The 16896-nt window shown below is 36.5% G+C and overlaps 1 protein-coding gene across 3 annotated transcripts in view; it reads left to right on the top strand.

Annotated features, from left to right (window-relative positions):
• The first annotated feature begins 7735 nt into the window (after window positions 1-7735).
• LOC138699710 (DNA ligase 4-like) overlaps window positions 7736-16896 on the top strand; it is a 64658-nt gene continuing 55497 nt past the window's right edge. Inside the window, exons 1-2 of one of the 3 annotated variants that reach the window (XM_069825793.1) lie at window positions 7736-8022; window positions 12774-16799. In XM_069825793.1, coding sequence (XP_069681894.1) covers window positions 12783-15497 — 2715 coding nt within the window. In that variant the 5' untranslated portion in view covers window positions 7736-8022; window positions 12774-12782 and the 3' untranslated portion in view covers window positions 15498-16799. Of the gene's footprint in view, window positions 8023-12773; window positions 16800-16896 lie in introns of those variants that run through there. The other 2 variants (XM_069825794.1, XM_069825795.1) reach the window with 2 other exon arrangements.

Here is a 16896-nt window from a genome sequence, read left to right as displayed (position 1 = left end):
GTGATGACTTATTGGTGTCACTTTTGAGAGCCCAACCTTTATTCGAACAGTTAACTCAACAACAAAAATCATACAAGAAGGGCATATCTTTCACTGCAAACCTAGGATTCTTCATTCTTACTTATTAACGTGGAAAGACTCATGCCATGTTCGCAGTTTTTCTTGGCAAAGATAAATGCGGTAGCTTCCTATTGCTTTCCGCACACCACTCTCTCTTTCGCACCTTAAAATATCTCAGGGGGTCACAGAGGCTCTCATGGCGGAGGTGAGGAGAATAGATTTGACTAATTAGGTCCTCCAGACTTCACAGAAATTCACTGCAAGTGTTAAATTAAAATCAGTTCTATCGGGATTTTTGACCTATGAAAGACCGTGAAATCTCAATTAGCCTTTGCCCTCCTTTATCGGTATAGGCTATAGGGAGTAAATACGTTGGTAAATACTTTGTACATAATCCTATGAAATTTGTAGGATGCCAAAACAACCAGTTTGATATAGTGAACTCTTAGACGTCCAATTTCGACATTACGCTCACCTGAAGATAGCTTTGTGTTTTATTTCGTTTTTTCGCGTGCTCTTTCATTTATATATATATATATATATATATATATATATATATATATATGTATATACTCTGTATAATATATATATGTGTGTGTGGATGGATCGGTAAGGTAGGTCTTGTCGCTCGGACTGCGCGATCAGACCTCGACCCATTGTCTTTTCCTCTCTACGTCCACCTCCAGAGTTCGTGCACAAAATTACCTACAATAGAGACTGAAGAGAAGTTTGTTGCTAGAATTATATCAAATTGCATGTAGGTTGAGGCTGAGAATAATCCAGTGTTTTCTGTAAGAGTTAAGTAAAATTAATGTTTGTAATGAAATAGGTAGTCGCAGTTGTTCTAGTATCAAATAAGATGTGTAATAAAAGAGGGAAAAATAAAACAACACAAAATAAGGGCACCGAACTGACAAAATTTCGGGTAAGTCGTTAGTAAGCAATATTAACAATGAGTTCCTTGTATGAAGTCTTGACGACTGTGCAATTACTAGTATTTTGTAATAACTATTTATTACCATTCTGTATAAATTAAACCATGATTTTTATACGCAGGAAAGGACCGAAGGCAAGCACCGCAACCCGAAGCTTATTGTGGCTATCACTAACTTATTTTCTTTTCGAAATGATTATTGAATCCAAATGTCATCTGTCTTCGTAGATATCGTGGTGCCTTTGTCTATGCAGCCATATAGGCTCAAGGGTTCGATAAAGTGCCATTTCATCCATCCTCCGGAAAGCATACTATGCTTCCTCAGACTGTATGCTAGTCGTAATACTAAATCACTCCGCACAGTTTTGGATAGATATTGTTTAAATGATGATGATGATGATGATGATGATGGTGATGATGATGATGATGATGATGACGTATATTAAAATGGAGAATGAAGATGGATTGATGGAGGGAAACAAGAAGAGAACTCCAAGAAAAACTCTCAGAAACCTTGGCTTTGTCCGCCACAAATAGGACTCCGTCATAACCGGGTTTCGAATACGGGTCCACAGTCATCGAAAGCCAGTGCCCTTGCAGCTAAGCTACAGAGGTAATGAACGATGATATATTTATAAATAAACTTACCATAACGTGTATGTAGCTATAGGAAAATTTGAAGTAATTACCATTTAATAATAATAATAATAATAATAATAATAATAATAATAATAATAATAATAATAATAATAATAATAATGTCTTTTATGCTAATAATTTTAAATAGCCACTGGCGTAGCTCAGGCGGTAGAGCGTTTACCTGCTGATCCGGAGTTGCTCTTGGGCTTGAGTTGAATTTTTTTTACTAGGTTAATTAACGATGCTGCATCAACTACGAGGTTATTTAGCGACGATGGGAGTGGTGATAGCGAGATGGTATTTGGCGAGATGAAGCCGAGGATTCGCCATAGATTACCTGACATTTATCTTGCGTTTGGGGAAAACCTCAGAAAAACCCCAACCAGGTAATCAACTCAAGCGGGAATCGAACCCGCGCCCGAGCGCAACTCCCGATCGGCAGAAAGCGCCTTAGTCGACTAAGCTACGCTTGTGGCCCTTGACTTCGATTTCCGCTTGAGGTGATTACCTGTTGGTTTTTTCCAGAGTTTTCCCCAACCGCAAGGCGAATGTCAGTTAATCTATGGCGAATTCTCAGCCTCATTTTACCAATTTCATAGACGCTAAATAACCCAAGAGCAGATATAGCGTTGTTAAATAACCGAGTTAACTAAACAATTGTAAATAATAAATTATATGGAATTTATCCAAGGAAGACATGTAGAAGAGAAATTAAATAAATTATATTTTTCTGCCGACGTGACAGCAACAGATAAAACTGCAAGGAAATACTGATAAGTAGGATCTATTTATAAGCTAATAGCTTCATATTTATTATTATTATTATTATTATTATTATTATTATTATTATTATTACATGGCTGAGTTCCGCGCCGTAGCTGCGTGGTCTAAGATGTCATGCTTTGTACTAGCGTTATGGAATAAGCGCTGGTTCAAGTCTTCATAGGAAAAGAATTTCGGCAGTTGTATGAAACCGGTGACTACCAAGGTTCATGATGAATTTTGTGAGCTACAGTGAGTAACAAAATCCAGTTTCGCAAGCCAGCTATAACAGCTGGGGGGATCATTGTGCTAACCATACGTTACCCGGTATTGGTTGGTCGTTCACCTCTGGTGAGGTATGTGTACATGAGGCCAGCTGTCGACTGGTAGGGCTTGACCATTCGTGGGCTGCTGCGCAATGGATTTTTTTTTTGCTAGTCTTAAGGCCCATTCACAATGAAAATTAAACATAACCGTAACATAAACACACAAGTTTGTGCCCAGGCTACCAAATGGGATCATTCACAATGATTCACATAAGCATTGACATAAACATTACCGTAAGACGTTAACATGAAAGTTTGCAAACTCCAAATTTCCATGCTTATGCTTACGTGATTTGCAAACAGAACACAATCGTGGAGCGCTGAATATTAGGAAATGGCGTCGTTGTTATGTTTCCATGGTTACCAAGTATGTTTGCTGTTATGTTTATGTTCCCATCGTGAATGATGTTATGACCAGCGAATAGGGATTATAAAGAATGGACACTGAGCGAATTTCCCTGTGTTTTGTTTCTCTGTGCGCCAGCGGTTAGTTCCACTTTCAAGCGCTAGAGGTAGTGTAATCGAGCATACGCTAAGATAATAATTGAGAATAGAGTTGAGACACAGGATCCAAACATCGCCTACCTTAGTGCATAATCCAGTTACGCTTTGCTTCAAATAAATTCAAGTTAACAGCTTTTCCTTATTTCTCAGTGACAAACTAGTTGTAATAATAATATTTTATATTTCAGATATAATACATTATATTATAAAATAATATAATACACTATAAAATTAAGTATCAAATTCGTTTAATATTTGTACCTGTACGTACTCTCCCTGGTAGAACTCCTGACTCAACCCGTTGCAGAAGATGCGACGAGCAAGAAACGCTTCCTCACGCCGTCATGGAGAATTGCTCCGAATCAACAGACATAATACGGTTCGTTCTCTCATCTCAGCTTCAATCCGTCAGAATGCTTCCTATGAGGTTTATGAGGAGGTTGGTTGCGTCTTTTCTGATGGCTCTACTAGACGGGCTGATATCATCATAATTGATCGGCAGAAGGATAAAGGTGTCATTCTTGATCCCACAATCCGTTTTGAGATGCATGAGCAACAGCCACAAGAGGTGTGTCGTGAAAAACAAGTCATATATATGAGCCTTGTAGTCAGCATCTTGGAGCACAATACCACATTACACATTGGACAGTTTTTGGGCTCATGTTCGGTGCCCGTGGCACGATCCCACGTGAAACTTTAAATCAACTTAAACAATATAAAATTTCTGATGCAACGATTGATGCCATAGGATCTCACGTGTTAATATCATCCTTAGCTATAATTAGTAATCATTTGTACCCAACAAAATTTTTTATTGTAAATGATTTCCTACGTTTTCTTATCTTAATGTTTTTTTTCTTTTTCTTTCCAAGTGTCACAAAATTGTTTTGTTTACTTATTGTTCTTTATGAATTGATTAGTAGGCCGATCTATCGAACCCTTATTTAGGGCGGCTTTTGTTTCTACAAATTATCTCTATAATATAGGTATATGGTTTTACTTCTCGTAAGAGTTTTGTTTTCCCATTTTCAGCGCTATCAAATCATTACATATTTTAATTGTTATTGGGGTCAAAGTCTCAACTCTCATTATAAAGGAACTCTAGAGTCTAGACATTACAGTTAATGAAGGATTTATTATTTTATGGATCCAATTTATTTTATTTGAGTACATAATGTACTTAGATGTATTAATTGTATGTGTTATATTTCCGCTGTGTCGACTGCTAGCTGGTGTGATGTCAGCGCCAACTCTAGGGAGAAAGCAGAATCTCACGCTTTAGCTAGCTTGAAGATCATTGAAATCAGTCCGGCTACATCAAAGGTACCGACGCGAAGTGTCCATTCATTATAATCCCTATTCACTGGTATGGCTTCTTGATTTTACTGTAACGTTAAGTTAACGCTTACGTTATGTTTAATTTTCATTGTGAATGAGCTGTAAACACTAGGGGTGTAAGTTATGAGAACGAATAAAATCTATTTAAATAAAATTTCTTAGAATAATTTCTCATTATATATTCCTATACATAAAAGGTAGTGATAATATAAAAAAATACCTAAAAGACTCAAGTATCGTTAAACTCTTTGTTATCTCTTTCTAGAGTACCTCTGATAATATCATAATGTACAGTATTATATCTGAACAATAGTGTACATCTCCACGTATCAACTTTGTACCAGAAGTTGTTTGTAGGATTACACGTTTTGCAGAATTGAATTTGAAGTGCCAGGAAGTAGGAGGCTACAGCATTTACCCAGTAGCATGTTCCTACTCTTTAACAGGAATACCGCCTGCTAATTTGATTAAAGATCCAAATATTTATATTTCTAAGTAATCTTCGGGCTTGATTATTGTGTCTCCTTTGAAACTTCCAATGAGATTTCCAATCACATGTCTCTTCTCATTATTCCTGTGCGATACTCTTGTCTCCTCCTCAGAGCTCTTTCGAAGCGAAACCGTTTCTACAATACATATCGTTTACATACATGTTAAATTCTATCTTTTGATACATGCAAGATGTCTAAAAATGTTTTTGGCATATCTGTAGTAAATGTGTAAACTGTGATAATTATCAAGAAGTAAAATAAAAATATATGTCAGCATTTTTACATGCATAGTCAGTGGGATGCGTACCACTTGAGATAACCCCACGTACTCCCAGGGATACGCGTACTATAGATTGGAAATCACTGCTATAGAGTGTGACAGACACACCTGCAGTCTCACTCCAGGTGTTTGGTCAAAGGTACGGTACCAGTACATCTATTAACAAAGTATGAAAGTCAGTAGGTCGAGAAGCAGGGAGCCTTTAATTTTACGTGAATCCCCCATCCCCAGAGGACTGCGCTCTTTTACATGTTGTAGGAGTTTTGTTAGAGAACTTGAGTAGGGCGAAAACCAGCGGGCCGATAATTATGTGTGGAATATGTGGATCTGTCCCAGCGTGCAGTGAGAAACTAATGTTATTTTACACGTCGTAGATACACGAGGCAATTTCAACCTTCAGATATAGATAATATATAACGAATTCGTCCTTTCTTGTTCTTCTTCTTTTCTTTCCTTGAGAATCCAATCTCCCTTATAAGCCTAGTCTTTATTAAACACGAATGTGTACAACTTTCAGTTATTTTTTATTTATTCTGCAGGAATAGTAGTTAAACATAACATTTGGGTTGCATTCAAAAAGTATTGATTATTCAATCTATCTTAAATAAGAAACAATTAATTACAATCAGTTTCGACCTGATATTTAGATAAATATTATCCTTATTTTTAACTGAAACCAGGACTTTGCAGAGTGAGAGTGATTGTGGAGTATTGATGCAATTATGATCATGGTGAGGGAAAACGAAAGGACTCCGAGAAAAACTCTCGCACCCGTTTTGTCCATAACAATTTCCGTCGTGACCCAGACGGGACTTCCATCTAGCTGCTGTAATAATACTGTTCTAATAACCAATATTAGGAACTCAGTTTTTTTTAAATTGAAGACTGGACATAAAAAGGTAGAGCTTTCATTTGCGACTAGTAATATAATATCATACGTTTTGCACACATATGGGAGAGGCTAGGTTGTTGTTGATGTTTAGTCAGCTGTCCGAAGTCAGGCCTGAACCCCACAAGTGATACCAACAAGGCACCACTTTTAAAGAAACTAGACGATGAGATAATGGGTAGGGTGGCCAGTTCCTTTCCGCTTCTATTGCATACATGTTACACTAATCAGACTTCAGATGGACTAAATAAAATTACAATGGGACTTACCATTTTCCTTAGTGGATTGCGCCAGGGTCATAGGCTACTCTTTTTTTTTTTTTTTTTTGGAAAAACTCATTTTCAACAACATTGGTAATTACAGCCTTTTTTATGTCCAGTCTTCAAATTATGAAAATGCTAATTGGCCCTACAGTCTTTCATCGAATGATTCTGACATTACCCAGGGATATCAGCCCTAAAAACTTTCCACTCCCTTCTTAAGTGGAAATATAGACCTAACGTTCAAGATTGAGATTAATAAAAGAAATACCGTAATACATAAATTTAGAAAGTTAATCTGTTCAAATTTGACATTAATATCAGGAAGTACTGTTAAATCTTACACAAAAGTGCACGCGCAAATTCTACATCAGTGATTGATTCAGACTGATTTGACTCGCTGCGTATTGTGCGCATTATTATTATTATTATTATTATTATTATTATTATTATTATTATTATTATTATTATTACTACTATTATTTACTGTTCTGCCCAAGGACAGGTCTTTCACTGCAAATCCAGCTTTCTCCAATCTTTCCTATTATCTGCCTTCCTCTTTGTCTCCTCATTTATGATATTATTATTATTATTATTATTATTATTATTATTATTATTATTGGATAAATTTCAGAACACGGATACCTTTCTTCCTTTCCCTCTTTAAAATTCCAACCTTGTGCACACAAAATAAATAATTGGCACTGAAAAGTGCTTTTTCGTAAGCATGATGATGCGCATTCGACAAACGCAGACAGATCTGCTCTCGGTCTGAAATTGCGCTCGGGCGCGGGTTCGATCCCCGCTTGGGCTGATTACCTCGTTGGGTTTTTCCGAGGTTTTCCCCAACCTTAAAGTGATATCCAGGTAATCTATGACGAATCCTCGGCCTCATCTCGCTATCACCAATCTCATCGACACTAAATAACCTATTAGAACCTATTAGTTGATATAGCGTCGTTAAATAACCGACTAAAAAAGAAATCTGCTCTTTGTAGTATTCTAAGATGTAATTGCCAGTGAGGAATCCGTATACTGAATTTTTTCCTTATTATTATTATTATTATTATTATTATTATTATTATTATTATTATTATTATTATTATTATTATTACAGTATAACAATGTACGCGTCAATCTGTGTCAACGGTAACTATATAAAGCACAGTCCTAGTCAATGGTGTCAACATTGGTTAGATGACAACATATTAATTTGGCGACACTGCTTGATCGAAGAATTTATCAATTTTTATGAAATTTACCTTCTGCTTCTTTCGTGTTCGACGTAAACCAGTCCTCTCAACATTATAAAGAGTTCAATGACGTAAACTCGTAAGTTCGCAACAGTTGGTATTTCCATTCATGTTGGTGCGTGTTTCTTAATTTGTGTCTGTGGTTTGCTTGTGTTTTTATGTCGATTTTTATATAAACAGATATTTAAACTTAAAAATGGAATTACTGTGGGCCAAGAATTACTAAATGTGAACTTATCTTGAATGACATTCCACAGCAAGATTATCATTGCAGTGTCATATTAAGGTATGTAATCTAACAGCAAATGGAACTCATTTCTGTTTCAATTACTCATGGACTGATTTAATAACCCGAATAAGCATTGATATTGTAGGAATAGTCACAGTATAATAGGCATATTACAGACATAAAATAATTATAAGGTTAGTGGATAATTTGCTATTGGACGTCGTTGCATATAGATCACTTTTACATCGACTCTAGTAATTTAAGGTTAAGCAATAATTAGTCAACAGTTGGATTGGGTTAGATATGGGTTTATGTATAGGTTGTAAGATAGTAATTTAAGGTTAAGCAATAATTAGTCAAAGGTTGGATTAAGTTAGATATGTTTATGTATAGGTTGTAAGAAGGTTACTTATGTCCCAGCCACTATAGGAACTTGATTAAATACCGTGAAAAAGCCTTGGATTTATGTATTGATTAGTTGAAATTGATGTGATCACTGGAGGAGCTGTAAGCCCACCCTATTCGCCCTAAATACTCCCACATATCTTACTTACATACGAAAATCGTCGTGCGTGAATGAAGAATACGGCCATATTTCGTTAATGTAACAGTGGGTTTGTGTCGCCAACATAGTAATAACACTACACACCAAACCTAACCTAATCTAACCTCTCATAATACTAATCTAACCTAATCTGTCACATAATACACATAATCCAACCTAACCTAACACGTAATACTACACATCTGTAGTAACATTCATCACGTTTAGTATCATTTCGTTTGCATGTATTGCCGACCCTGCTACTCGTGTCGATAGCCATCTAGTGGAAGTGAATCGTAATTGCAAGAAGAAAATATGGCAACTTTCATAACAATAACATTTAGTTCGTTCAGTGTATGTATACACACAATAAGAATTGAAATGTGTTGTGACTGTGATAAAAATTATTGAAAATTGGTTTATAACGTAACATTGGCAGTGATAAAAGTGTGCAATATTCGTTCAGTGGCCGGTTGATACTCTACCTTGTTCCAGAACACAAGTAGGTCTGATAACTCAGTAATAATAATAATAATAATAATAATAATAATAATAATAAAAAAATTATTTACAGTTACCAAAGGAAGGGGATATCTATCCATACCCAACTACCGACCAAAATGCGTATCCTATATGCTAGACATACCAAAAACCTGCACTAACCAAACCTAACCTGTCACTAAGCTTAATACTCGACCGTACGAAAATTCACTTTCTATCTAGCCTATATAGGCCTTCCTACAAAAAAGCTAACATGCAAGGAATGCGATCCCACCTCTCCTCTGGCCACCACTTTCACAGAAACTTTTCAACCCATATTTCAGTGCGAAATTTGCGTCGGCACCCAATTTTTCTTTTGTGTACAATACATAGGGCTATGACTCAACTAGAAGCAAAAAACGCAAATAGTAGTAGTAGTAATAATAATGATAATAATGATGATGATGATGTTAATAATAATAATAATAATAATAATAATAATAATAATAATGCGTGACTGCTTGGCTTAAGTAACATTGCAGATTGTCTTTGTATCAGTATAATATTTGTATTATATCAGTATCACTTTTAAAACGGTGCCATTGTGGTAAATGCTATTTTATGTATATTAATTACCATACTTCCAATAAAAGTATAGCCTAACATAGTCATTTTCTCGGAAGTTTTGGCACCATTTCAAGACAGTTTTTAAATTTCAGTAAAAATATCGCCATTCCAATGCAAATTTGCTTACATGTAACCCTTCTTGCTTTGAAAGGTTCTGTTGAAATATTATACAGCAATTAATGGGTCAAGCCATTGTAACGGGTGTGACATTTGGACACAAGGAAGTCAAATTTACAGTCCCCATGGAAGTAAAAAACTGAAGAAAACGTCATTAAAATATAGGCTTAGGTCACAAGCTGCAATCACAAGAAAATCAATTTAGAAAATTGATTGGTAACAGAATTATATTCTCTTAAAGTGCTGTAACGAGTGTGACAGTATATGGACACAACATTCGACTTAATTCATTTGTAAAAGTCCGTGATTTGTCAAATCTTTAACAAATGAAAATAATTTACAATATAGCCAAGTTATTCGCTACAAAGATGATAAATAATTAGGAGTATAAAGGTAAAAAAAAAATAATAATGCGTGTAATGGATGTGACACCCTTATGTAACAGGTGTGACCTATTAAGAATGGAACACATGGATTTCACTAAATAGAGAATATATCAATAGCTTTCTAAAACTTGTAATACATTCTGTTGCCTTTCACCATCAGTGCTGGCTCTGGAAGAATGGCTTTTATTTGATCAAAACTTGCATATGAAATTTAATGTCTTCTGCATTCAGCTTGAACACCTTTGCTTGGTTACCTGAAACTGTTTTGAGGAACGACCCAGGAGTTGAATCATTTAACTCTATCAAATTTAAGTTTACCTTATTCATCATAATGTTCACTGACAGTAAGTAATTTTATTGATGTTTCTACATTGAATGCGTCATGTGTTGAGGTAGCCCATATTTTTGCATTTTTTCAGAAATTTTTCTCATCCATGTTTCACTTTGAATGTCACAAGAAAATTTAGAAAGAATTTCTTTGGGCAAGGATGGAAAATTAGTCAAAACCTCAGAAAGAGAATTTAGTTTAGTTAAGTATTTGACATTTTCATGATGAATAGCTACATGCACAAATATTATGAGACAAGGCAGAAAGCGAAAAAACATAGTGGATGCTAATTAAAAAATGATCTTCCAATTTTAATATCAGGGTCTGTACCTGAAAAAGTTGAAATAATTCACCAATGAACATGATGAAATAACGTTTAGGAACATGTTTGCATTTCGAAATGCCATGCCATTTCAGTGATATAGTGTCTTTACAGGCAGGTGCTTGCCAAGTATTACATTCTCTTGGAAGTAGGCTGAATTTATCTTTACATTTTTGGCAACTCTTTGAATCTTGAGTAGGCCCTGAACGCAATAATCTACAACTACCATGAACCCCTTGCAAAACTTTTCTTTCTTTTTCCCGGATGAAGTTGGAGCATCCTTTCAGTCCATTGGATGGTAGTAAATTTTATTTGCATCATCATCTAGATAAATCCTTGCCTCATCCAGAGAAACCACCCATTGCCACTTTTCACCTGCCAGGTGGCATTCATACAGTTTTCTAGCATTGGTGAAGCATTCTCTGAGGTGCTGCTCTTTTAACACATGTCCACGTGCTTTATGTCGCTGCTCTAGATCAAAATTTTCATGGATTATGAGATAAACTGTGTCTTTAGATGTTCCAGTGCGGTTGGCGATGCTTCTTTATGTTGATGTTGCCCTCACCTTGATCACTACTGCTGTTTTTCGTATGGGTTGCGTCCTTTGTCTCGTTAATTTTTTCCCAGATTGTGCTTGAGGTGGGAATCCATTTTGTGTAGCAGTGTTATACTGTTCACACACGACATAGGCTACTTATGGTAATAATTTTCACTTTACATCGTTTTACGATCATTGAAAAGCTGTAACTGCAGCATCGGAAAACCCAATAATGTATCCTTGCCATAAATTTGCAATTGTTGAAGCCATTACTGACTAAATATAGCATCCAACTGTACCAGAAGTATCTCCAGGTGCACACTGACACAGTGACGCGATTCCAGGTTTAGCCGTAAAAACGATTGTTGGGGGAGCGAATCAAATTCGTCCTCCCTTAACGGGGACAACCATACAGTAGTGTCGAGGTCAAGAAAGCATGTCCCCCAACGTCTTCATAGCTCCTCTACCTGCAGAGTTCCCTCATTTGTGAAAAGATGTCTCTGCAGTCTATTTTTCTTATTGAGGCTGCAAATATCTCTGCAGGACAACGTGTCAGAGGATTCCTAAAAACAAAGTAGTAAACAAACAAAGTGAGAAGGTGTTCACATTAAGCTAGTAGGATGTAATGATCTAAAGCTGGATAGTGAATTGGTGTTTAAAAAATTTCCTTTATCTTATTGATTTTAACAGATTACGTGATATTTTTCTGCATTATAAAATTAAAATAGCACAAGTTCCAGAATTACAGTAGAATCCTGATTATCCATTCTCCTTTTTTTTTTAAGTATGTAGGCCTATTGTACAGTATGGTACTGATTTTTGAACTCAGTTACATACTGTATCGTGTTATGAGTAAAGACCCGTTTATTATGTGTGAGTAATGTATTTTTATATTACTGGATCTGACTTTTGTCCCTTTATGATTACAGGATAAAAAGAACATAGCACTCTCACCCTCCATATTATCTGAATTTTTTTATTGTCTTGATTTCCCTCGACTTGTATAGTCCAGATAATTGGGACTCTACTATAGTTTGTTTTTAAGTCTGACTGGTATGACACAATTAGTCCAAATAGCTGTATCTTTTCAGGTTACTGAATAACGTTTAGAGTTTGTTATGTACGCTTTATTTATAAGACTATCTGTCCTAAAGATGGTACAAATAAGGAATTGTAAATGTTTGAAACATCTCCTTCCACAACTCTCTAAAAGTATTTGATAACTAAACAACAATCTATAAAATAAAACACTATTTTAAATGAATGCAGTATTTTTTTAAGTGAAGTAAAATTAATGAAGGAATAATGATTAGAAGTTACTGTAAAGTTGGCAGGCTGTCAGATGGAACTGCCAGCTATTTGACAATGAAAACTAGCTGACACTTCAGTCCACCTTATTTTTTGTTTTATTATGAATTTGAAGAAAGAAAGGACAGTTAGATGCAGACTATATCTTGTTTTTGCAGATCTTCAAGATGTCTGACAAAGAACCAGAGTGTCTGCAGTATGATGAGCTGAAAGTCATTCCAGTTGTGCTAGAAATGGAAGCTGCAGTAGATCCTCATGGTGCTATAATGATGGAGGAAAATAATGAAGATGACTTAGAAATTATTCATTCAAATGCTTTTGTAGAAGCCCTCACTGTGAATATGGATGAGAGTGAAGTAAAAGATGACGATGATAAACTGGTAATAGATGAAGATTTTGATTCTGATTCAGATTTAGATCGTGGGGAGCAGCAACATTTTTCTGAGTATGTAGAGAATGAAGATATGACAAAGGAACAAGAACATGACCTTACGAACAGGTTCCTGAATGGAGAACTGACATTTAGTGAATATGCAGCCCTAATGGAAGGAAATGTTGATGATGGTACTGATGCTCACTTTATGGCATCTCTTCCAACAACATCAGCAGCAGATGCATTCGAAAAGGAAGTGAAAGAGTCCAGTAAACTGAAGGCAAGAAGACGGAGTGCTGGAGATGGTGTGAGGAAAAGACGAAGAATCCTTCCACCTGCTCTTCAGGGATTAATGGGAGAAGCAAATCTACGGTATGCTCGTGGTGAAAGAGAGCTAGCAGTTAAAATGTGCTTAGAAATTATTCGTCAAGTTCCCACAGCTCCAGAGCCATTTCAGACTTTGGCAGTGTTGTATGAAGAGTTGGGTGCTCCTGACAAATCACTGCAGTTTGCACTGATAGCAGCACATTTAAGTCCACATGATGTGGAGCAATGGATTCGTCTGGCAGTGATGTCTGAAGAACAGGGTGACATGAAGCAAGCTATCACGTGTTATTCTAAAGCTATTGCTGCAGATCCTAGCAATATAGAAATCCATATGAAGAGAGGAATGTTGTTGGAGCAGATTGGAGACAGGAAAACTGCTCTCAGAGGTTATCAAAGACTCCTGTCTTTGCTTACACCAGAGCAAGGTTCAGATGTTGTCGAAATAGCCAAGATGCTAGCATGCAAATTTCATGAAGACAAAGAGTTGGCTAAAGCTAAAGAAACAATGGAAGTTGCATTTCAGAAAGTTCCTCATCTCGTTAAATCAGAAGATGTTAATCTGATGCTTGAGTTATTACTTAGTCAGAAGGAATATTCCCGTTGTCTCGAGATACTGATACAACATTGTGCCATTCAAGTTGAAGCAGAAACACTTAATGACGGTACAGACCCCCCATTTAAGATACAGAGTTGCACATTACCAAATTCACTGGCAATTGATCTTCACGTTAAACTTACGATTGTATTCATTCATCTGAAAGCCTTTCATTTGTTGGATGAACTGTTAGAACCATTAGAAGGAGAAAATCCAGAAGAAGCTGGTGATCTGTATCTGGATGTGGCTGAAGCTTTGATGAGTGAGGAAAGATATGAAGATGCTCTTAGACTGTTGAACCCACTGGTAGATAGTGACAATTATAGTTTAGCAGCAGTGTGGTTGAGACAGGCTGAATGTCTGAAAGCTTGTGGACAACTGGAAGCAGCAGCAACATCATATGAGGTAGTGGTTCAACAGGCTCCTCAACATTTGGAAGCTCGAATTACTTTGTCGGGATTGTTAAACGATTTGGGTAGAGGAGAAGAAGCTTTGGCTGTTCTTACACAAGATGCAGAGTCTGAAGTTTTGGAGCCTGGACTATTGTATGAGAAATGTATGTTACTGAAGGGAGTAGAGGGACGAACAGAGGAGTTTCTGGCTGTTGGACAGCTCCTTTTATCGAGACATTTTGTCCGAATTCGTAATAGAGACGAATTATATGCTCTTACACGATTGAGACGTTTGGAGAAGAAGAAAGAAGCTCTAAAAGAAATCCGAACATCTCGTGGTGAACCACAATTTGACACTGATGCTCCAGATTTTGGAGTTGGAAAGAATACGCCGACTGTTGATGAGGAATGGGCTCTCTTTCGGGAGATGTGTGAAATTTGTCACAGGATTGGAAAATTTGGTTTATTGCAGAGGCTAGCATTTTCTGCTATGGGTTCAAAACTCTTTTATTCCAATGCAGAGAAAGCACGTGAGATGGAATTTCTGTGCCTTCTTGCCTGTTTCTACAGTGGTGATGCCTACTATGGTTACAATCTTGCTAGAGATCAACTCACAAGAGAGATGAAATTTCCAAGGATATGGAATGTATTCAATCTCGTCCTTCAGCGGGCAGATGATGTTCGGCATAACCGATTCCTCATGCGACTGTTGGCTCGACATCCAAACCATCCTGCTTTGACTATTCTCCATGCGAATAATTGCCTCGTGGCTGGGACATACAAGTATGCACTGAGTGAATATGCTGCAACATTTCGTTCTAATCCAGATCCACTCTCAGCCTTCTTGTTGGGAGTGACACTATTTCAAATGGCATGTCAAAAATTCTCAGCTAAAAAACATTCTCTGGTGACTCAAGGTCTCGCCTTTATGTGGAAATATCAGCAATTTCGAGGAGAAGAAGGCTACCAAGAGGTGCATTACAACATTGGTCGTGCTTTCCACCAATTAGGACTCCTCCCACCTGCAATATATCACTACAAAGAAGCACTCAACTTCACATCTCCACTCCTAGAAAAGTATCCACATCTACTGGACCTAAAGAAGGAAGCAGCATTCAATCTGTACCTGGTTTACATGAATACTGGAGCATACAACATAGCACGTAGTTACATAGATAATTATATTGTAATTTAACTTGGTCAGTGATTTTGGTTTAGCTATTAATCTCTATTTCTAATAAAATAACTCATGTTAAATATGTGTTTGCATTGGCAAGAAAATAAATTAATGGAAAATGTGTAAATTATATAACTTGACACAGCTAAAGTAATCAGCCTTCCTTTCCTGTTTTGACGTAAATATGACGTGTAACTGTGAAGATTATACTGTTGACCCTGTCATCTGTATTGTGAGCAGATATTTTTACCAGAATTGTAGTTTCATATTTCAGTAATAATAATCTGTATAGTCAACAGAAATATCACAATACTGGTACATCATTAATTTCATATCCAAAGGACAGTTTTGAAAGAGCAGAAAAAGTCAATGAGGTGTGAAAAAGAATAATATACACCCGACTCAGTCTTACTCATACAAGCCTGCTCTTGGGCCAGTGACAAGAAGACCCACAGTTCAGCTCTTGGATCCAAGCTCACTGCATCAGTGACATGCAAAATAGTAGTTTGTACACTGAGTGTTCTAAAGTTCATGTAGTAATATACTGTTAATACATTAACTTCAACATTATCACTAACTTACAAATTAGAAGAAACAGTGCCACATTTTTAATGCTAAATGTTTAATAAAATAAGATTACAATACATTTCAAGTAGATATATTAGCTCATAAATTAATTTTTCAGCCATGTCATTGTTATGGTCAGACATTTACACACATTAAGGGTCCTCAATTTCATTGCTAAGGAAGATTTAAAAAAGTGTTAATTGCCTTTAAACAGTACTAGACTAGACGGCAATTCAGAAGGCAGATGGCTACTAGATGCACTGTAGCCTGTATGGCATGTGACGTCACAAGCTTGAACAGGAGAACCAATCAGAATCAGTCAGTAACAAGTGCTTCTCGAGTTACTTTGTTCACGTGTGAGTGTTTTAAAACATCGAATAAGTAAAACTAACATATATACCGTGTATGTGTAAGATAAATAAATGGAAGGAGATTCTATAAAAGACAAGTACTGCACAGGCAGGCGCGGGAAATAGTGTTTAAGGTGTATAATTATTTTAAAAACATTAACGAGCAGAACTCTGCTGGGCATCATGGTGCTGGCCGCAACATTGCCAATGTGCAGGGATGACTGCAGAAGCATGTGGTGTGGGTTTGCGAACCGTGCAAAGAATTGTTAGTGAAGGAAACAAATCTTTTAATGTGAGCGGAACTGCCACGTTTCGTTCTCCTGGAAAACATCCTCGTCATGGAAAACAGTCTCTGAATTAGATGAGTTTAATAAAAGTGTGCTACGACGTACAGTATTAGATATGCTACCTTCGAGAATCCGACTCTGAGAATCTGACGGAACTGATGGGAGAATCAATGATTTCGATTAATCCAGGTACTGAATATTTATTAAATCCTA

This window comes from Periplaneta americana, chromosome 5, assembly GCF_040183065.1.
Source record: "Periplaneta americana isolate PAMFEO1 chromosome 5, P.americana_PAMFEO1_priV1, whole genome shotgun sequence".
Classification (NCBI taxonomy): Eukaryota; Metazoa; Arthropoda; class Insecta; order Blattodea; family Blattidae; genus Periplaneta; species Periplaneta americana.
Note: the sequence above shows the minus strand (reverse complement) of the source record. Positions and strands in the feature narration are given on the sequence as shown.